Source organism: Zootoca vivipara, chromosome 1 (genome assembly GCF_963506605.1).
Source record: "Zootoca vivipara chromosome 1, rZooViv1.1, whole genome shotgun sequence".
NCBI classification, from domain to species: Eukaryota; Metazoa; Chordata; class Lepidosauria; order Squamata; family Lacertidae; genus Zootoca; species Zootoca vivipara.
The window spans coordinates 45,096,033-45,117,898 of record NC_083276.1 but is presented as its reverse complement, the minus strand read 5'-3'; the positions used below and the strand labels follow the sequence as shown (position 1 = coordinate 45,117,898).

At 45.1% G+C, this 21,866-nt stretch overlaps 1 protein-coding gene across 1 annotated transcript in view; it reads right to left on the bottom strand.

Moving 5' to 3' along the window:
* Positions 1-10,847: 10,847 nt before the first annotated feature.
* Positions 10,848-21,866, bottom strand: part of DPF3 (double PHD fingers 3) — a 197,609-nt gene continuing 186,590 nt past the window's right edge. Inside the window, exons 10-11 of the mRNA XM_060273692.1 lie at positions 19,270-19,351; positions 10,848-15,909 (exon numbers count right to left, since the gene is read on the bottom strand). Of these exons, the coding sequence (XP_060129675.1) occupies positions 15,839-15,909; positions 19,270-19,351 (153 nt within the window). The 3' untranslated portion in view covers positions 10,848-15,838. The remainder of the gene's footprint in view (positions 15,910-19,269; positions 19,352-21,866) is intronic.

Genomic DNA, 21,866 nt, shown 5'->3' with positions numbered 1-21,866 from the left:
CAGTGACCATTCAAGTGTGCAGAGATAACAAGTTTGATCCTTCCTGGATGATACACTTCCGATATAAATTTCCTTCTATATGGAAATCAAGCAGTTTAAGGAGAAGGCTGGGCTAAACCTCTTTTTTCCTGGCATGTCAATTTCCATATGCAGGGAGAGGGTTGTGGAAATAAGTGGGCTTTCCTATCTGATACAGCCCAGGAAGAGCTACACTACATATCATTGCTTGGTATTGAAAAGAGCCTTCAATCAGGTAGGGCTTTGCTTGCCTAATTGGCTGAATCATAGAGGGGCAGCGGGCTTTCAGGTTGCTGTGCTGCTGGCTGCTCTGAGACCCTGCTCCCATCTTACTTCAAAAGCGCCTCCTCTCCATGCTCGCTTGTGGGATGTAGTGGCTCTCCACCCCATTGCTAGAACATGTCTTACCGCCATACAGTGCCTTGGAACAGCTCAACGCTGCATTTTAATGCAGATACAAACTGCAATGCTGGGCTGGGCTTGAAATTGCATGCAGGGAGCAGTGAGGCAAAGAATCTATTTCCCAGAATAAACATTGTGCAGCAACTCTCCAATGCGCTTTCGCAGAATTGCCAGTGGCTATTGTAGTACAGGACCTGACCCTGGTGGAAAAGTCCCAGGTACAGTATTCACTAGAGACTTTTCAAGGACAGTTAGGATCACAAGGACAATTGTATTTCTGGATATATTGTGTAATGTAGTGAAATGTACCTTGGCGACCCATGGATATTTTGGAGGCTTCAGCTTACAGATGCCACACGCCACATGCTAAATTGTTCCGGTACTTCATTTATCTCCTTGTAAGAGCTGTCCTTCTCCTAAGTATGTTTAATCAGATGTTAGTACCACAGAGTTCAAAAGGACTTGTTTCCTAGTAAGTGTGCTTACTATCACAGCCATGGTCCTGTCCACACGCAAAGGTTCTATTCCAGAATGTGCTGTGTGCCGTACAAAATTTGTTTTATGTTTAAAGGAGGAAAAAGTCTACAAAAAGTATTGTCTTGGTAGTGACAGAGCTCCCATTGGTTCTAGGGACTGTTTCCAAAATCCTTGGCAAATGTCAATCTAGGTCAACCTTCAACCTCATGCCCTCCAGATATTTTAGACTACAACTCCCATCCTATCTGACCTTTGGCCATGCTGGCTGGCTTCATCAGAGTTAAGAGTCATAGAATCATAGAATTGTAGCATTGGAAAGGGACCACAAGGGTCATCTACTCCAGCCTTTGTCCATGCAGGAATACTTCTGCCTAATGTGGGGCTCGAGCCTGTGATCCTGAAATTAAAGGTTGTGGTCAAAATCATCTGGAGTGTACCAGGTTAGGGAAGGCTAGTGTAGATATGGAGTCTTAAGCAGAGTGGCATCATATAGTTCACAAATCCCTTCATGTAAATGTACAGGATGCAAAAGAGAAGCAGCAGTCAAAAATAGGATCTTATGCAAAAGTTGTGCCAAGCTCCATCACCTTTCACACCTCCCATCCAGGATGCAAACACATGTTGGCAAGCAAAGTGAGAATCCATGCGAGGAAAACTGACGTTCAGGTGGAGATGCAGATGGTGCTCATTTGGAGGTTAGACATGCTAGTCCGTGATAGAAAATAGGAAGCTGTCAGCCATGAAGGGTAATAATCTTTCTCGTCTCAGGACTGAGACCAGATGGGCATTTGCCATGATCACAGGTGGGAGAGAGATGGCCAGGGGAAAAGGTGACATTCAAATAATTTGAATTGGTCATTCAGTAGCAAAGGAGAGCAGGATGCATATTAAATGTTCTCACTTCTGGTTCTAGTTAATTCCTCTCTCTTTTTTTACATCATTAGTTCTCAAGAGCCCTAGAGAAGTATTTGCCATTCATTTGCACCCTTTTTTAAAAGAGCCACTTGTTCATATTTCTTGGCCACTCTGCTCCTAGACCTCAAAGTAGACGATATTTAAAGATAGTCCACAGTCAGGTCAAGTCAGGTCCAAACAGCAGCCAAGATTAGCACCATCTGTCAGGTTGCAGCTGGGATATGTTGCATTTCCCTTCAAAAGTTGCAGGATGTTGGGGGACAGTAACATAACAACATCTCAGGTATGATGAGGAAAGCCCCCTGTGGCTTCTGAGTTACTCTTGCCAATGCAGGGCATTCTCAGGATCTGGACCCCATGAAGGTGGCCAAGATGCAAGGAGGGTGCAGGTTCCCTGTGCCTTTTGAAGAAGCTGAAGGTTTTAGGTTCAGCTTTCCTCATCATTGCAGAACAAGCCTTTCTGCATTGTCTACTACGATGACTAGTAGTAGCTCTCCAGAGTTTCAGGCAGAGGTCTTGCCCATTACTTGTTACCTGATGCTTTTAATCAGAGGGACCAGGGACCGGATCAGAACTTTCACCATGCAAAGGCTGTGATTTACCACCAATCGTCCCACCTAACTAGACCGCTGGGGAAAACCTGACCTGCAGACAAGAGGAAGCAAAACGGTACATGCTTGAGAGAAATCATATTCACATTGCAGTGGTTGACAATAGGATCAGGCCAACATGAAGGTACCTTTAAAGGAACATGAGTGAGCCTGCAGATGCTCTTTTTATATTTGGAGATTCCTAGGCCATGCCGCCGCCCGCTACACACCTTGGTAAGGCAGGTATGGAATCAGCATGGGAATTTACTTATCCTGTTAATGCGTTTCTGTTCCCCTCTCCTCATATTTTCCGTTCCAGCAACGGTTACAAGTAAAATAATTTGACTACGAGCCTGAAAGCGCTCCCTCAGATTAGCATGTCAGCCAAAATGTTGCAGATTGCGATGGTGGGACACGACGTCATTCTTTTTCTGCACCAAAAAAATAAATAAAAATTCTTGGCACTTAACCAGCCCACGTGGGCACATTACAACCTAGGTGATGAAAGATGATCAGGTGTATCTCCCCAAAGGGTGAAGTTATTATGATTTATGGGCAATATTTGAGGTGCTAAATCTACTCATGGCAAATTGTAACTTTATTTTATTTTTTCTGGAGACGAAGACCTGTATTGCTGTTTAACTTGTGATGAGGCAGTTCTATAGAAACAGTTACTTACTTGCATGTACATAGGTTATCTATAGCAACAGTTTATGGAAATGAATAATATATATATAAATATATATATATGTATGTATATGTACCAAAAATGCAATAGATTACCGGGGGTGGGGGGGAATGGAAATAAATCAAATCCTACACAAGTTTCATTATGGCAATTCTGGTGTTCTTCCTTCCGTTACAAGCTTCGAAAGCAATTGCCATCAGGATTGCAGATCACACTGAAATATGTGATACCGTGTTTCTCATATTATAAGACATGTCTTATATTTATTTTTTCCTCAAAAAAAAAACACTTTGGCTTATTTTCAAGGGGTGTCTTATTTTTTTCCTCCTCCTCCTGCGCCTATCACTATGTCTTATTTTCGGGGTCTGGCTTATATTCCTTGAATGCTTAAAAATCCTGCTATGGCTTATTTTATGGGTATGTCTTAAAATATGAGAAACAGGTATCTTTATGACAGAGATCTTTGAAGGAGTGATATCGTTTTGTTCTGGCTTTAGCACTTAAGGGCTTCCTTCAGAACCTCCAATAGAATGGATACATGCATGAAATCATAAAAGAAGAGAGCGCCTCTAAGGAACAGGCCGTGCCCATTGCCATTGCCACGGATAAATCCTCCACCTGGAATTGGAGAACAGAGGCATAATAGCCCAGTTGGTACCTGGTGTGGATTTTTTTTGTCACCCCCCCCCCACACACACGGCTCTTGCTCTGGTGAAAAGTGAAAAACATGAATTCCCAAAAAAACCTAGAGCTTACAGAACAAAACCGACTTCAGATAAGAACAGTTGAAAAATCTCATGCAACAACAACAAAAAAGTTCCCCAGTGGGGGGTGCTGAATGTCACCCCCCCTCCAGGGTGGCACCCGGGGAGACTCGCCCCCATCACACCCGCCCCTGCTACACCATTGTTGGAGAAGATTTCTCATTAGGAGTATATGGATTTCTCGTTAATTTGTTTGTTTATTTGACACTGCAGAACCTGTCTTAAAGCTCCCCAATTGGCTCCCAATACAGTCTACAAAAGATGCACAGTATAAAACAACTGTACCAACAAACCTCCAAGTCACATGAAACATTCATAAATCTCGGCACGGACTGTTTCAAGAGCTTCCTTCTTTAAAAATTAACCACTCAGTGAGTAGAAACTCTCTCTGGCAAAGCATCTTTGACAGCAACCTGTGCTCTACAAAGCTTTACCATAGGCATTGCCTTTTGTATTGAACCCACCTGCCTAGCCCCATTGCCTTGGAGTCCCCTACCCCACACTGGGGACAGTCCACATCCTTTGAGTCCCAGTTGTTTTAATGGGCCTGTGTTGGATCGATTGAGTCAATCAAGCTTTCCATGGGTGCTGCAGATAAAAACATGCAACAATTGTGCAGCTGGTGGGGGAATAAAAATGACTCGCTCATGTTACCCTCCCCATAAATGGTTTGTGAAGTCGTGTACATGTGTCCCCCACAACTGTTTTACCCCGACAACAACTCTGCGAGTTAAGTTAGGTCAAGAAATAATAAGTAACCCAGTGAGCTTCATGGATAAGTGGGGAATTGAACCAGAGTATCTCAGGTCATAGTCATGACATTCTAATCACTGGGCCTTACATACCCTCCAACATTTCTCCGGTGAAAATAGGAATGACCTGTTCCATTAAAATAATAGAATCAAAGAATCATAGAGTTAGAAGGGTCCATGAGGATCATCTAGTCCAACCCCTTGCAATTAAGGATTATGCAGCTGTCCCATGCGAAGATCAAACCTGCAACCTTGGCATTACCACCACCACACTCTAACCAACTTACCGGTAGCTATTATTATTTATATGCTGCCCATCTGACTGGGTTGCCCCAGCCACTCTGGGCAGCTTCCATATACTGTATAATAATATTTTTTTTAGAAAAGAAACATTAAACATGCCTTCAGATGTATTCTGAAGGTTATATAGTTACTTCTCTCCTTGGCTTGGGGTTGCATAACTCCATACCCTCCAACATTTCTTCAAAGAAAACAGGGACGTCCTAAGGAAAAGCTGGACATTCCAGGACACAAATCAGAAACCAGACCGGCTTCTGTAAATCCGGGAGCCCCTGGAAAATAGGGACACTTGGAGGGTCTGGCCTTAGAAAGGGTCTGACACTGGCATGGATAGCGTGTGTTGTGGCCAATGGGCTGTTTGGAAGCAGTGCTAACAAAAAAAAACCACAATATGGGACGTGAAACTGTCTCTCTCTCTCACATACTTCATGTGAAAAAAGATTTGTTCTTTACCAGACTCACTGTTTAAGTCTGAAATGCCATTGTGAAAGAATGGGATGGTCACTCTTGTGTTTCAACCCACACAGGATTATCACCTGGGGGCATCTAAGACCCATTTTTTGTGAGGGTATAACAATGGAAAATGCAACACTCGCTCTTAAAATATGCTGAGTTTTGGGAACGTTGCATCTTTAAACTTGGCTGTGAATTTTGCAGCCCCAACAAAAGCCCTTGAAATGATGCCTGGTTTTAGATGCTTGTGAAGATTTTTTTTTCCCACTCCAAAGGCCACTGCTTAGCCATGTCTGCTGAGGCAACTGACTTCATTTCTTAACAGTGGCCTCTGAACTCATGATTGGTGAGAGATAATGAAAGCATTTAACAAGGAATGAAATGTCTGGTTCCAGCAGCACACAAGCACCATCATGTTCTCTGAGGCCTGACCTGAATTATTAGATATGTCTTCCCCCTTCTCCTACACAACCTGTCGCCTTCTTTAGATCCCAGGATGGAGTGAGGCAGAGAATCTGCAAGGAAGGCTGCTGTTGCTCTGATAAGGCAGCCAACTTTTCCTGAGGGTTATCTTCTGCCTTTAACAACTGCATAAAGAAGCAACTATGCTCCCCCCCCCCCGTATCTCCATATTGGGAACATTGTACCTGTTGAATTTCTCCCTGCTTTACAACTGTGCATTAAGAGCATCCAACAAAGGGCCTGTTGAATCAGACCAGTGGCTCATCTTGTCCAGTATTCTGTTCTCACAGAGGCCTGTGATAAAGCCAAAAGCAGGACCTGTGATCAGCAGCTGCACTCTATCCTGCACACCCAGAACTATCCTGCTGCCCTCAGGTGCAGTAAAAGCCACAATTACATCGGTGGTATTGAAATAAGATTCATCTGCTTGTCCAGTTGGTTTCTGTCCACAGTTGCAGCGGCAGCTAGACTGGTGACTGAGCGGCTGCCAGGACCATCTAACACAGGCACCCCCAAACTTCGGCCCTCCATATGTTTTGGACTACAATTCCCATCATCCCTAACCACTGGTCCTGTTAGCTAGGGATCATGGGAGTTGTAGACCAAAACATCTAGAGGGCCGCAGGTTGGGGATGCCTGGTCTAACACCTTAGGGTTGCCAGACTCAATAGAGGACAGGACTTCTGTGCCTTTAATTGCCCTGCTCTCTTTTGAGTCTGGAAACCTTAAAGAGAAACCAGCAGACCCTTTGCTTGGAAATTAAACAAAGGGTCTGCTGGTTTCTCTTTAAGGTTTCCAGACTCAAAAGAGAGCAGGGCAATTAAAGGCACAGAAGTCCTGTCCTCTATTGAGTCTGGCAACCCTACTAACACCAGACCTGAAAGACCTACATTGGCTCCCAGTACGTTTCTGAGCACAAATCAAAGTGTTGGTCCTGACCGTTAAAGCCCTAAACGGCCTTGGCCCAGTATACCTGAAGGAGCGTCTCCACCCCCATTGTTCAGCGCTGAGGGCCTTCTCGGTAGTGACACCCACCCTGTGAAACACTCTCCCATCAACCTTCCATAGACACCTGAAGGCAGCCCGATATCAGCACACTTTTAATGTGTGATGTTGTGTTGTCTTTTTGCACATTATGTTGAAAGCCGCACAGAGTGGCAGGGCAACCAAGTCAGATGGCTGGGGTAATAATAATAATAATAATAATAATAATAATAATAATAATAATAATAATATATTCCAACTCTTTTAATAAAATGAAGGAGGAGGAGTTTTGTCCCACTCATTAGGCACCTCTCCCTGGTGACACACTGACACTTTACAGCCAGGTGAAAAACCTGAATATTTTCTGTGCTCTTGAGATTCCGAGTGTTTAATCAGGTACAGGCCCCATCACAGCAGACAGGCATGTCTCCTCTACAGGATGCAAAACTGGTACCTTAGTCTCCGCCTACATCTGCTCTCCCGTAGGAACATTTTAATGAGACTTGCACAGCTGTACTATCACACAGTGAACATTAACCGTGCTAATTGCCTAAAGTTTAGCCTGTGAATCCTCAGTGAGGGATACCTCAGCGACTTGCTGGTGTTGTGAGGGGGTGGGGTGGGGGTGGGGGGCTCAGTTCAACTCCCATGAATTTGAAATGCAAGGCCAGGCTTGTGGAGGAACACAAATCCGAGAACAGAGCATCTTCTGAAAGAGAGCTGCTCTATAAGCTTGTGTGACTTGTGCCTGAGCCGGAGCAGGAGCTGATATCTCTGAAGAAAATTGCCATGAGTTGCCCAAATCCATGGAGGAAATTGTGTTGCCAGGCACCTTCACACTTGGGTATATAAAGGCCTGTGTGAAGTGAGGGGGAGGGAAGCTGAGGCTGGGAAGGAATTAATTGTCAGACAACTGCAGCTGTTAAGGCCTAAGCTGTGGAATCAGCTGGGAGATGCGGAGAGGCAACACACACACACACAGACAGACACACACAGACACACGAACTCCTATCTACCTTCCTGGATTAGTTTCAAGCTCTGTGCTTGTGCACCATATGCACAGCCATTCTGTAGCTCAAGGTCACTGCAGAAAAGGGAATTGAACAGCTTTGCTTTCCCAGCTAGCTTGAGCCAGTCAAGCTCCCATAGCAGTGGAGCTTAGCCTTGGAAAGGGTAAACAATGCTGCCAAAGTCTGCATGCAGAATGGCTCCTGGCACAGCTGTTACGCTGCCTGTCTTGCCAGTTCCTCCTCTTCAAACTAGCCATTACCTGATGCAGAGCGGCAACAGCCCTGCCCAGGCTCTGTCTCTCTACTGGAATTCAAGCACTGGTGTTTCCAAGTGTAAAAGATGCTTTTTCATAAGATGAGCCGAGCCCCATTCCAAATGAAAGCACAGGCGGCATCCCAGAGTGAGGTTTCAGAATGCTAGCTTGAATTCCTATTCACTGAAGGGATTTTTTAAAAAAACATCCTCTCCCATTTTCCAGACCAAACCAAAAAGATTTTCAACTAGAGTTTCTATGGACAACATATTTAATTCCATAATGCATATTATAAGCTGTGCCATTTTGGAGTGCTCTAGTTTTGGATAGCTCCTTTGTCAACTGTTGTTTCCAAGTGTAAGTAAAAGTAATAAAAGGGTAAAGGGACCCCTGACCATTAGGTCCAGTCGTTACTGACTCTGGGGTTGCGGTGCTCATCTCGCGTTATTGGACAAGGGAGCCAGCATTGAGCTTCCAGGTCATGTGGCCAGCATGACAAAGCCGCTTCTGGCGAACCAGAGCAGCACACGGAAACGCCGTTTACCTTCCCGCTGTAGCTGTACCTATTTATCTTCTTGCACTTTGATGTGCTTTCGAACCGCTAGGTTGGCAGGAGCAGGGACCAAGCAACGGGAGCTCACCCCGTCGCAGGGATTCAAACCACCGACCTTCTGATCGGCAAGCCCTAGGCTCTGTGGTTTAGACCACAGCGCCAGTGGTGTAATGTACACTGTGGGAAAATAAAGTTCACATTTGCACTGATGGGGTTCTGAGCTGGTGGCAACTGATAATGAAAGGGATTTTGAGGTCATTGTGGATAGCTCAATTAAAATGTTGACCCAGTGTGTGGCAGCTCTTTAACAAAAAATGTGAATTCCATATCGGAGATTATTAGGAAAGGGATAGAAAATAAAACTGTCACTGTCATCATGCCTTTATATAAATCTATGACACCTAGAATACTGTGCATTAATATTCTGGTCAGCACAACTGGGGGGGGATAGCGTAGAGCTGGGAAGGGTGCAGAAAAGGGCACCCAAAATAACTGGAGAGCAAGAACAACTCCCCAAGGAGGAGGAATGGTTACATACAATGCTTGGAGCCATTTCAATTAGAGGAATGGCACACATAAAATGCCAGAACCAGAGGGCCATCCAAGGATGGTGAGCGGCACAATATTCAGGGTAGATTAAATGAAGTCCTTCTTGTAGCACATAGCTAAAACTATGGAATTTGTTTCCACAAGATATAGTGAACGGTCACCAGTCTGAACAACTTTAACCTGAGGTTAGACAGATTCATGGAGATCAGGCTACCAAGCTGCTAGTTATGTCTATATGTTCTACCTCTGGGATCAGAGGCTGTATTGCCTCTGAATACCAGTCACTGGGGAACACAAGCAGGGAAGTGTTAGGTCCTCATGTCCTCTCATTCATTCATTCATTCATTCATTCAATTTATATCCCACTTTTTCCTCCAAGGAGCTCGAGGTGGCATACATGATTCTCCCCCCTCTAAATCTCCACAATAACCCTGTTATATAGACAGAGGGACAATGACTGGTCTGAGGATACCTGGTGAGCTTCATGGCCGAGTGGGGATTTGAACCCCAGTCCTGCCCTTTAACAACTATAGCACACTCTTGTGGGTTTCCTATAGGCTTCTGGTTGGCCACTGTAAGAAACAGGATGCTTGGCTAAGGTAGGCCTTTGATCTTAATCCAAGGAAGGTTCTTCTTATTTTCTCAGGGTTATAAACTACTCCATTTTCTAAATCTCTTGGACACAGACATACATACTGTATGTGTATATTTTAAGTATTTCAAGTCATTTTCTAATTAAATGTTTTAATAGCAATGATTTCAATTTAATCTTAAATATGTGGTTAGCTTTGTAGCCTGAGGATGTTGATATCTCTCCTGGACCATAAGGAGGAGGACCTAAGCACAACCATTTTCATGTACCCCAAAGATTCAGTTTATCCTGTCTATAAACCAGACTTTAAGTTGGTGCCTGTCCTGAAAAGCCATTTAACTAGCTGACTGGGCTTGAGGTCATTATTAGTAATTATATCACTGCTGAGGCAAGGTTTGGCTGCCTGCCAGTCCTCACTCCAGCTTCCTATTCTGCTCTCACCAGAACAGAGAAACACACAGCCAATCAACCCAAGCCTTGACTGAACCGACATCTAGTTTTTCATTACCCTTGAAAGATGCTTTGAATGCTCAGCATGAAGTTCCTGGAACAACACTGGAATCGAAAAGTCTTGCAACTTGGAGCCAATTCTCATGGGTCTCTCTGGTACGTAGCAGCAGCGTTGCCGTTTTGGGTCAGGTTGCATTGACTTTTCCTTCCCTGCCATGCATGGAGTTGATTGTGCAGATGCAGATGTCACACACCAAACTTGGCACAGATTGTTCTCTCTATGCTTGCAAAATGCTAGTGCTTTGAGTGCTGCTCACCATGGTACACAAAAACCAAACGGACACTTGATACTTGGCTTCTCCATAAGACCCAATAACCTTATCTACCTGCAAGGCCATTTTTATGAACCCAAACAACTCTCAGTGCAAGAGAATATGAGGAATAATAATGCATTTTCTTGTGATCCAACAGCAGACAAAGTTTTTGATGGCTCTAAATGGTTCTCTTGTCCTTTGTAGAACTTGGTTGCATCATACGTATGAGTCCGGGTATATAAATGTGCAACTTGCTATGTGCTCCAATCTCATCATAATGAATACAAAAGGTTACAGACAATGCAAACAAGAAAAAGCAATTCTGTGTTATTTTATAATTCATTGTGTTTTAATTTGTTGAGGAGGTGGTGGCAATAACTTCAAGTGATACTTCTTTTGACAATGTACATTTAAACGCTCAGGTGATTCACTTTACAGAGAAGCTTCGAAGAGTGCACATTTCCCCAAATGCAGCCTTGGCCGTCTTCCTATCTGACTTCCATTGATCCCAGTGGAGCTACACATCACTTCAGCAAACAAATTGCCCAGGAATACAGTAATAAGGAATGGGATAGAATTTTTAAAGGAGAATTAACGGGCAGAGAAGAGTGTTCTAGTCTTCCCAGGGCTCCTCCCAATTAGCTGGGGAGACGAGTTGCAGGTGTGCTCTGCAACATGTCAGTGACACAACAACAGTGCATTAGTGGCGGATGTATACTATACCACTCACACAGCATTCTGCTTTGTTAGTTATTTGCCATCTAGAGGGGCACCCTTGAGGTATAGCGCAACAGAAGTGGGACATTTGTTGTAGAACAAGCTACAGAATTTCAGTGGAAAGCCTGGGGACATGCACTGATAGGAAACTACCTATGAGATGTCTGCTGCAAAACTTTTGCAGGTGCAAACACTATTAAAAGCGAGGCCACCCTGATACCATTATGAGTGCAAATCATCGTGAATGGGCATGATGGAGAGGTCCTCACAATATGGGGGAACGGCGAAGAACCTCCACCTGTCAGCTGATCCTTTCCTGCAAATATCCTCCCTCCACATTAGTGCCACATTAGGCAAACACAAGATTTGTAACTGCCCTGCTTGACATGCTGCATTCCATGGACTGCTTCGAGTTCATCAAAAACCAACGCTTTTGTCCTTTCAGACAACTTTTAGGGCCAAGAGACACGGGACTTCAAATGCCTCCTTGGGTTCCATTCTTGCAGGTCCTTCTTGGAGGTGTCCAGTGGTGGGATTCATCAGCAGAATGAGGGGTGAGGACAATTCCCCCTGACAATTCCCTCTCCCCTGCTGCCTTCCAGGCCCGCTCTTAATCTGCTATGGTGGGTTGGTGACTCCCCAAAACATGTTCAGGGGAGCACAAGGGCTGCGGGGAAGGGTGAAAACCTCAAAATTGCCTCCTCCCATTCCGCAGATGGATTTGTTCTGTGAGCAGATGGTCTTTTTTCCATTTGCCTTTCCCCCCATTTTCCTGACCCTAAAAAACAGCCGAACCAGTTTCTTGCCTTGCTATGACTGCTCAGTGCTATGCAGAGCATTACTCAGCAAAGGGATTAACTAAAATGTACATAGTTGCATTGGCATTTCAAGATAACACTGTTCACCCCATCCCTTGATCTTAAACACAATATACTTGAAAGCAAATCCAATTATTTCAGAGCAACTGACCCCCCGAGTACTGCAGGTTGATGTACTGAGCCTACAGAAATGTGTAGCAGCAACAGTGTCCAGGGTGGATTGCTCTGGCACAAGACGGGCACCTCATATTCTGGGCACATCCGTCCTGCTGCAGTCCCATTTCCCAAAGGTTACTACTCAATTTTAGCTGCATAGCGTTGCGTCGACTCAGATGACACATTTCAACCCCATGGTGACTGAAGTGTCATCTCAGTCTTGCTCCCTCTGGGCAATACTGGGCCATACAATCACTGTGCTTAACACCACATCTGGTAATGGAAGCTGATGGGATGGAAGCTGCAGGTGTGCCAACTTAACTTAGTGCTAAAACAGTGCTGTAGTTCATAAAGGTACACAGTGATAGCAAATGATAACCCTTACAGAGTCGGCCGGTCAAAATTAAACTTTTTATGACTGAAATCTGATGCATGGTTCTTGGGGAGCAAGTCCCTTCAGTGGGGTTTACTTTTGAATCAAGATTTTAGGCTCTGAGTCTCATTGCTTTCCATGGCAGAAATAAGCAAAGTCACAGCTGAAATCTATGGGGCATAAAAGTGGTCAGCCTTGGCTGGAATTGCACCCTTATTTCTGAGTAGTGGGTTATGGCACTTTAAAATAGATTCTAGAAAATCTATTTTATATTGCATATTGCAAAACATTTTACCAGCAGCATTTATTCCCCCCCTCACTTTTGTTTCATCTGGCGACACTCAGAAATGAGCACGCTCCTTTGTGACTGTTAGCAGCTGGCCTGAAGAGAAGTATTAGGATTCTGTTCTTGCTGGAGTTTTCTTTTAAAACATGACGACCTGCACTTTTCTAAAAAACAAAGCCTAGTTGGAGCTGAGGCTCCAATACTTTGGCCACCTCATGAGAAGAGAAGACTCCCTGGAAAAGACCCTGATGTTGGGAAAGATGGAGGGCACTAGGAGAAGGGGACGACAGAGGACGAGATGGTTGGATGGTGTTCTCGAAGCCACCAACATGAGCCTGACCAAACTGCGGGAGGCAGTAAAAGACAGGAGTGCCTGGCGTGTCCTGGTCCATGGGGTCAGGAAGAATCGGACATGACTAAACGACTAAACAACAAAGTTGCTTCTTTACCTTAAATGGTGGCCTTGAACCAAAGCAAATGGCAATTTTGAGAAGTTTTCCCTGGCATATTACAACAAATCAGTTATGGGACGTATACAATTTATGTATCTACATACAGCCATTCTTTCTCTAAAATCAAATGAAAGAAAAAGGGTCAAACACAGTGTGTCAATCATAAGGACATTCAGACAACCACAGGTCAATGTTATAAACAGCTTAGTGCCCTGTCTCCTACTGTGCCAGTACTGGGTCCTTCAAAATAAAGCTACAAGAAAGCAGGTGCTAATAGAATGAAGGATCCCCAGTCATCCCCTTCCACCTTCTTGCAACTGGAGGCTCAGGGTATCTTGACAATCACAATGTATTCTGTAGCCATCTTAGATACTGATTGGTAGTAGACCTAGGGTCCACAGAAGAGATGTAGGACACTACAACCATCTTTGGTTCTCTTTTGTTTTGAACACAGCATCTAGAATGTTTGCAGGTCTTCTTTTAGGGAAGGAAATGTGTTGTAATGGCCACTGTATATTTCCGTGAATCAAGCAAATCCTCAATTCAACTCTACAGGAACACCAGGCTCTAGATTTTTTGCTTTAGCACAGCACCTTCTCTGGGGCTGACGGCCACTGCTGACAGCTGCATCCGAGTGCAGCTGCTACACCAGAAGTGCAGTTGCTAGAGAGTCCTTTAAGCAGTTACTAAAATCTGCAGGTACAAGGAAAGGGCTGACATTCTGACTTCCAAGTCTCTTAGTGTTTTGTAACATATATAGCAATATCTGAAGCTGCCTTATCCAGAATCAGACCATTGGTCCATTGTCTACACTGACTCAGCAGGGTTTTGGCCAAGGGTCTATGCCAGGGATTGAACCTCAGACCTTCTGCATGAAGAGCAGGTGCTCTACCACTGAGCTACAGCCCCAGCCCCTGCTTTAAACACTTAAAAATGTCCTTACGACAACTAGAGGAAATTTAGGATCATGCTCCTAAGAACTGTACATAGCCATTGATTTAGATGGAAGAGAGTTAAGCGTGGGCTTAAATCTGTGATACTTAAACATGCTTAACCTGGACTAGTGATGATGCAGTGCAGAGGTGGAGCACATGCCTTCCATTCAAAAGGCCCCACGTTCAATCCCTATCTTCTCCACGTAGGGATGGGGATTCAGGAAAAGACTCTTGTCTGAAACCTGGAGAACTGCCAGTCGTCGTAGACAACACTGAGCTAGCCGAATCAATGGTCTGGCTTTCCATAAGAAAACTTCCTATGGATCATGCCCACAGTATGCTACACAGCCATGGGATGCTGGGTGCTCTACCCTAAGCACATTTGTTCCTCCCAATTTAAAGTCTTCTGATCAGGCCTGAAGAAACTGTGTCCTTTGGTCCAACTTAAATGTTGGCAGGTCAATGTGTTTGAACAGGAGGGTGGTGGGCCTTTTTGAGCCTGAGGACAGCATTTCCTTGTGGGTAACTTCCCCGAGGCTGCATGCCAGAGGTGGGGGAGACCAAAGGCGAACAGATGGGTAGAGCGACAGATGCAAATGCAAAACCAGAGGTTTCTTCTCACACACACACACACACACACACACCCCTCTCCATCCCAGCAAGCGAGAGGCATTATCAGAGTGAAGGACACATTCCAGCCAGGCAAAAGAACTTTGAGCAGCATGTGGAGTAGGAACAGTGATGGGGTGTGGCTTGGGGGAAATTCTGAGCAACCTGGAGAGCGATATTTGGACCCCAGGGCTGAATTTTCCCACCTGCTCAGATCTACTTCAACCCCATGTAAAGCAGGAAGCTGAGGGCATGGCCAACAGTTAGGGATGGTGTTGAAAAGTTGTAGACCAACAATATCTGGAGAGTCACAGGTTCCACATCTCCACATACATGTTACCAGAGAATTGGGAGGACTTGGACTGGTAGCAACCAACATGTAGCTTGGGCATTACTGTTAATGACTAGGAAAGAATTGAGCTATTGTATCCGTTGAAGGTCCTCTACATCTAAAGGTGTGCTGGGGGGGGGGGGAAGAGACACCTCTAAGACACCTGTAGCGAATGATACTTCTCAATATCTTCACCACAGCTCTGCTGTGGATGTGGAGATGACATTGGCATTTCTCTTGGGGTGCTAGAGTGGGGGGGGGGACAACAGATCAAACAAAAAACACAATGCCACACAGTTTAAATGCCTAAATACCAACAGTTACAAGAGTTCCCCGCTTTGCTATTATCATAACACATGTGAATCTATTACGGCATATCTGCAATCATGCACTGCAGTGGGGATGGGAAACATTAAAAAAAAGTGTGTTCCTTCTAGTAGAACCCAGGAGGTACAAGATTTGTGAAATCTATACTTGGACAGCAAATACCACAGAATTTTCTTTGAATGTCCATTCTCTTTCATGTGTGTACAGGTGTGTTTGTAGTGACACAGATCCTTAGGTGACGGATGACAGTTGTGTGCTGGTGCCAAAAGTCCAGGAGCAAGCCCAGTCCTGGTCCATGGAGACTCTTCTAGGGCTGGAAACAGAAGGCGGATGCTCTCTCTCGGAGAAGTTCTCGGCACAAATGACAACTCCAACTCCCTATAAATAAATACAACAATAAAACCATCAGATCAGTGAGTGGTCCTGGGGTACATCAAACAATGTCAGGCAGAATAAGTGGGAAAGCTATTTAAACTGCACTACACAAAGGGACCAATTTGTATGTCACACATTTCCTACAGGTAAAACATTTGCAGGTTGGAAGACATGTGGATCCAAATATGCACATAGCTGCCAAGTCTCCCGTATTCCCCGGGAAACCCCCGTTTTCCCAGCCGTTTCCTGCTGGCAGCCTGGATTAAAAAAAAAAACATAAATCCCCTGGATTCTTACTGGCCCGGGGAGGCTCCTTCTGCACATGTCTGGAGTCTCTGGACATGCGCAGAAGCGATTTCTGGTGCTGTGGCCATTTTGGAATTGGGCAGAGCAGCACCGGAAGTTGCTTCTACGCATGCTCTGCCCAGTTCCAAAATGGCCTCAGCGCGACCTCTGGTGCCGATCCCGGATTTTTCAATCTGGGAGTTGGCACCTATGAATATGCATATTCCTCTGTGTGTGCATGCTATATGGACATGCTATATATATATTTATATTCAGGACCAAATGACAAAAGATGCAAGAGTTCTCCAGATGTTTCCCCACTGGAAGCATCAATTTTGGTTGGCACCCATCCCTCCACCACTCTGAGGTGGTACAATCCTTAAAAAAAAAATTTCTTTACTTGGGTACACACTCTAATGCAGTGATGGCCAAACTTGGCCCTCCAGCTGTTTTGGGACTACAACTCCCATCACCCCTAGCTAACAGGACCAGTGGTCAGGGATGATGGGAACTGTAGTCCCAAAACAGCTGGAGGGCCAAGTTTGGCCATCACTGCTCTAATGAAATATGCTGTGCACATTTCTGCGTCAGTGCATGAGTGCAGGTATACATACCTGCATTGAGGTTTTAAAAAGCGATCTTTAAAGCACCACACAGCTACAACTACTGTAATTACAGTGATGTTTGTCACAGTTGTGTGATAAAGACAAGGCTGGCATCCATCCATCTTTGGAGACAATGGAGGAGTCTATGGGGGTGAAGTCAAGCTGTTGGAAGGTTACAGTGCCTGTTCTCTCCCACTTTGCAGTGGAATGCAGCACCAAATGGGGTTATAAACAAGGGGGATACAGTGATGTATTGTATACAGTGTGCATAGTGAGTGGCAGTGCCTAGAGAGTGTACATGTGTTTGCCAAATGTACAATACCTTTTCGTTTGGGTGGTTTCACTAAATTGTATTGTATTCAGCCTAATAAACAGATGGATAGCTGAAGATGTGTCAAAATTACTTCTGTCCCCCCACTTCCCTATGAGGCTGATCAGAAGGAAGTTAACTATGTAGAGATTTGGCTGGCAGTTGACTCTGTGAGGTAGGATTTTGGACTCACATAACACATTTAATTATTTAGTTAACTGGTTGATTTCCCAGGGCACAGGCATGAGCCTCATCAAACAATCTGGAAAATCACTCCTTAGCTTCTGTTGAAGTCAACACACACACACACACACACAGTCACAACACTAGAGATTATTTCCAAAAACCATCACTTGTTCCAAAACTTTGAAGAAAACAAAGTTTGACCCGAGTGTGTAGTAGAGTCAATAAGGCAGCTGTTAAAATGAGCATAGCTGCCAAGTCTCCCGTATTCCCCGGGAAACCCCTGTTTTTCCCAGCTGGAAAAACAGATTTTTTTTTGTTTTTTCCCGGTTTACTTACCGGCCGGGGGAGGCTCCTTCTGCGCATGTCTGGAGTCTCTGGACATGCGCAGAAGCGATTTCTGGCACAGCGGCCATTTTGGAACTGGGCGGAGCACGCTCAGAAGCGACTTCCAGTGCTGCTCTGCCCAGTTCCAAAATGGCCGCAGCATGACTTCCGGCGCGGTGGCCATTTTGGAACTGGGCACAGCATACTCAGAAGCGACTTCTGGTGCTGCTCTACCCAGTTCCAAAATGGCGGCAGCGCTACTTCCGGTCTGCTGATCCCTTATTTTTCCGGCAGGAACTTGGCAGGTATGACAATGAGTAACTAGGGGGCAGGAAGTAGGAAGCAGTTTTCTTGTCTGCTTTTGCTGCTGTAATAAAGCACTATTTAACACTGAGCTTTGTGCTATTGGCCTAAGCCAAGGGGAACCTGTGGCCCTCCCAAATGTTGTCAGACTCCAATCTGCATCAGCCCCAGCCAGCATGGCCAGGGTTTGTGGGAATTGTTGTCCAACAATATCTAGCTCATTCCTGGCCTAAGCTGACCTAATACAACAAAGGAGAGGTTACATATGCCTGCTTGTAGACCTATCAGTTTCAGGAGATGCTGTTTCATCATGTCATAATTCTACAGTAGATGGAAAAGTGGAGATTGCTTCTGGTTACTCGTCTTTAACAATACCAGAAAGAACCATGATTTGCAAATGCCTACTTCTCCCTGCTGCTAAATATGCATCAGTTTTCAACACCTGAGACTCTTAAGTACCCTTGCAACTTCAGGAGCAACCCACATTTGCCATGAATTGCTTTGGAGAAGACTTGCTCTGTTTCAGAAAAGGTCCAAATCTCTCCAACGCATGCTGATTCAGTTTGTGATTTACGTTTCATCTGAAGCAGGTGTACACCTCTAAATGTAATTAGGTCTCATGAACGGTCATGTTTTCTAAGTCAAGAAACCACCCATTGGTTTGTGTTACTTTTGTTAGTGTAGACTTCTAAAAAGCTTGCAAAGCAAGTTATAATTCACCTGAACTCATCTGCTGGTGCAAATTCTGTTTGATGTGCAAGGAGTTTGCATTAGTATTTGTGAATCCTTTGACAAAGCCATATTGTGTAATTGCACATACATAGCATGATTTACAACACTGACTACTTTACCTTTTTCCATAAACGTCGTTGAAAACGTCGTTGAAAATGTTGAAAATGTCTTTACCTCGTTCTATATTTTGGCAACATGGGAACGGGCCTTTTCTGTGGTGGCTCCCTGTTTGTGGAATGCTCTCCCCAAGGAGGCTCATCTGGCACCTTCATTACATATCTTTAGGCGCTAGGCAAAAACATTTCTCTTCAACCAGACACTTGGCTGATTAACATTCTATGGCCTTTTAAGTATTGGAGGGGGGGTTATGGATTTGTTTTGTGTTTGCTTTTGTTTTATTGTGTATTGTGTTTTTCATTTTGTATTTTTCTGTTGTGAACTGCCCTGCGATCTTTGAATGAAGGGTGGTATACAAATTTAATAAATTTAATAAATAAATAAATTTATTATAAATAAATAAAGTTGGAAATGGTACCCTGAGTGTTCTCTGAGCAGAAAAAAGGGATAGAAATATTTGACAGCAACAGCAACAATAAGGTAGATTCCAAGCAATGTTACCTTCAGGAGGTTCAGAGACTGGTGGGTTTAAGCAATACATGTGATAGCCGCGGTCACAGTCATCACAGAAGAGCAGCTGGTCCTGATCCAAGATTGTTAGGAGGAAAGAGAAGAAGGCAGACATAAGATTTGTCATAACAGCTGAAAGTATCCCATAAAATGGGTGCATTGCGGAACTATAAATATGAAGTTGTGGCAAGAAGACAACAGAGAACATATATGAATGCAGATAAGAGACAGGAACATCCCTCCTGCTTTCTGAAATGACTGTCACTCTGTTCTCACTTTTCCACAGGCAGGATTTCTGGACATAGCTGGCATGCATGTTGCAACTTGTATTTCGAATGGAGGGAGGAATCTCTCATCTTGCTCAGGGCATGGCCTAACAGCAGCATCAACACACACACACACACAGAGAGAGGGGGGGGTGAGTTTCCTTGCTAAAACAAGAGGGGTTTCAGTAAGCAGCTTGTTTTGTTTTTTTATTATTGTTGTTGCCTGTTATTGTCTTGGAAAGATGCTTAAAATCTCCTGTGCCAAGAGAAGCTGCTTGCCAGGTGGAACAGAACTGCTATGTGGGTCGCTGTTACTTACCAGGAGGAAGGGGGAGTGGCAAGGAAATAGGGAGGTTGGCATGATGCAAATGCACCCGAGGAGTTAATTCAGCATTCCTCCCGGTGAGTTTCCACTACACCAACCTCCCCACCGCCTCTCTCCTGCCCTTCTCCCTTCCAGTAAGCTAGGACAGTGGCTCTATCCCACCTTTTGAGCCGCTTCTGCAGCAGAGATTCACAAGGCATCCTCAATGCTAATTTTCAGTCATCTCTTGAAGACCCTTTAACACCAACAGGCTGTGCGCATTTTCTCAAGATGAGACAGTCATTTTTAATGATTATTCAATATTTTATTTGTGGTCTCTTTTGCTTTACAACAACCTCCTTATATTGTTGTGCTCCATCTTGATATTTTATATGAGTGGGCAGATTTTTTTAAAGTATTATTTTTTAAAAAATTAAGCAAAACAAAACAGCAAATTAGACCAGGTGGGAAATTCGGCAGCCTACTTAAGCCAAATGACACCAGTGGTATCAGGAGGGGGAGGAAGGAAGAGAGGTAAATAAATTCCATCTTCAGATCTGAGATTTCCAAGCATTTTACTAAAGAGTGCTTGCAAAGCTAATGTACCGGTACGTATAAGTGAACGGTGATTCTACCACATTACCTTTGGGACTTTGCATGTTCGCCAATGTGTTTGGAATATGTTTGGCCTGCAGCCAAAACATATTCCAGGTCCTAATACTCTGAGGCTTGAACCACCCTGCGCTATCATAGTTCAAGTCCACACATATTCAAACCCAGATCAGAGAGGAACATTCTTTTCTTATAGATGCCTTATTAAAAGGTAGAGAATCGGTGGCCCTCCACATCTTGCATCATCTCCGACCACTGGCTAAGCTGGATGGGCCTGATGGGAGCTGGAGACTGTCAACATCTGGAAGCAGGGCCGGAGCAAGCAAGGGGCGGGGGGGCGACCCGCCCCGGGCACCGCCCTGGAGGGAGTGTCACTCGGGGCTGCGCCCCCGCCCGTCACCTCTGCACGGCAGCCTCAGGGGAAAAAAAACAAAAGAAGCTGCAGGCGCACCGGCCGAGCGATTGGGTGACATGCGGGTGCCTGCTGGAGGGGGTGTGGCACTCGGGGCCGCGCCCCCGCCCCACAATTGGCACCTGAGCCGGGAGGCTCCATTTAGGCTCCATTTAGAAGTCACGGGGTGCACGCTCACCCTCTACCTAGCATGCATGTGCAGCATCCCACTGCACATGCGTGCTAGGTAGAGGGGGATTGCGCGCCCCCACGCAACTTCTAAACGGAGCGCCCAGGCTCCGTTTTGAATTTGCGGGGGGGGGTTGCGATCCCTCTCTACATAGTGACACATGCGTGGTTACGTAGCGACGGCGTGCCCCCCGGGGGGCATGGCAATTTGCCACCCCGGGTGTCACGGCGCCTCGCTACGCCCCTGTCTGGAAGTCCTCAAGTTCCCTTCCTCTGCCGTAAAATGATGGGACCCTATCACAAGCCTCCATTTCCCTTGCTGTCTGTGCAGAGGGGATGGTGTTTGCATTGGGCCACATCTTGCGAAACACCCTTCCTGAGACCGGAAGCCACATCATGTACTGTATGTGGTTTCAAGGAAATAGTGCAGGGTGGTCTCTAGCTTATGCTGCCGTTGCTTTAATTTCCTTGGGATAGGGAAAGGAGCACTAGCAGCACTCCTTCCCTTGGTTGTGCTGTGGGTATCTGCAGAGCTGGAAAATGCAGTGCTTGTCCCTCCCTTGTTGCGAAGTTCTTTAGTGGTTACATCCTGGGTAGAGCAAATGAGCCTCATGAAGGACATTGGGTTGTGCCATCTGAACCATCACAGTTTTGTTATCACCTCGATCCATTTGTGCCAGGTGTTATCAGCTTAAATGATCCTGTATAACAGTTCAAAGCAATGGGGCAGGGAAGAGAGAGAGCTCATGTGTGCACACCAAAGCATTATAGATCATAGAAAAGGCTATCTTCTGTTCGCGGAAAGTGCTATGATTTAAATGAATGA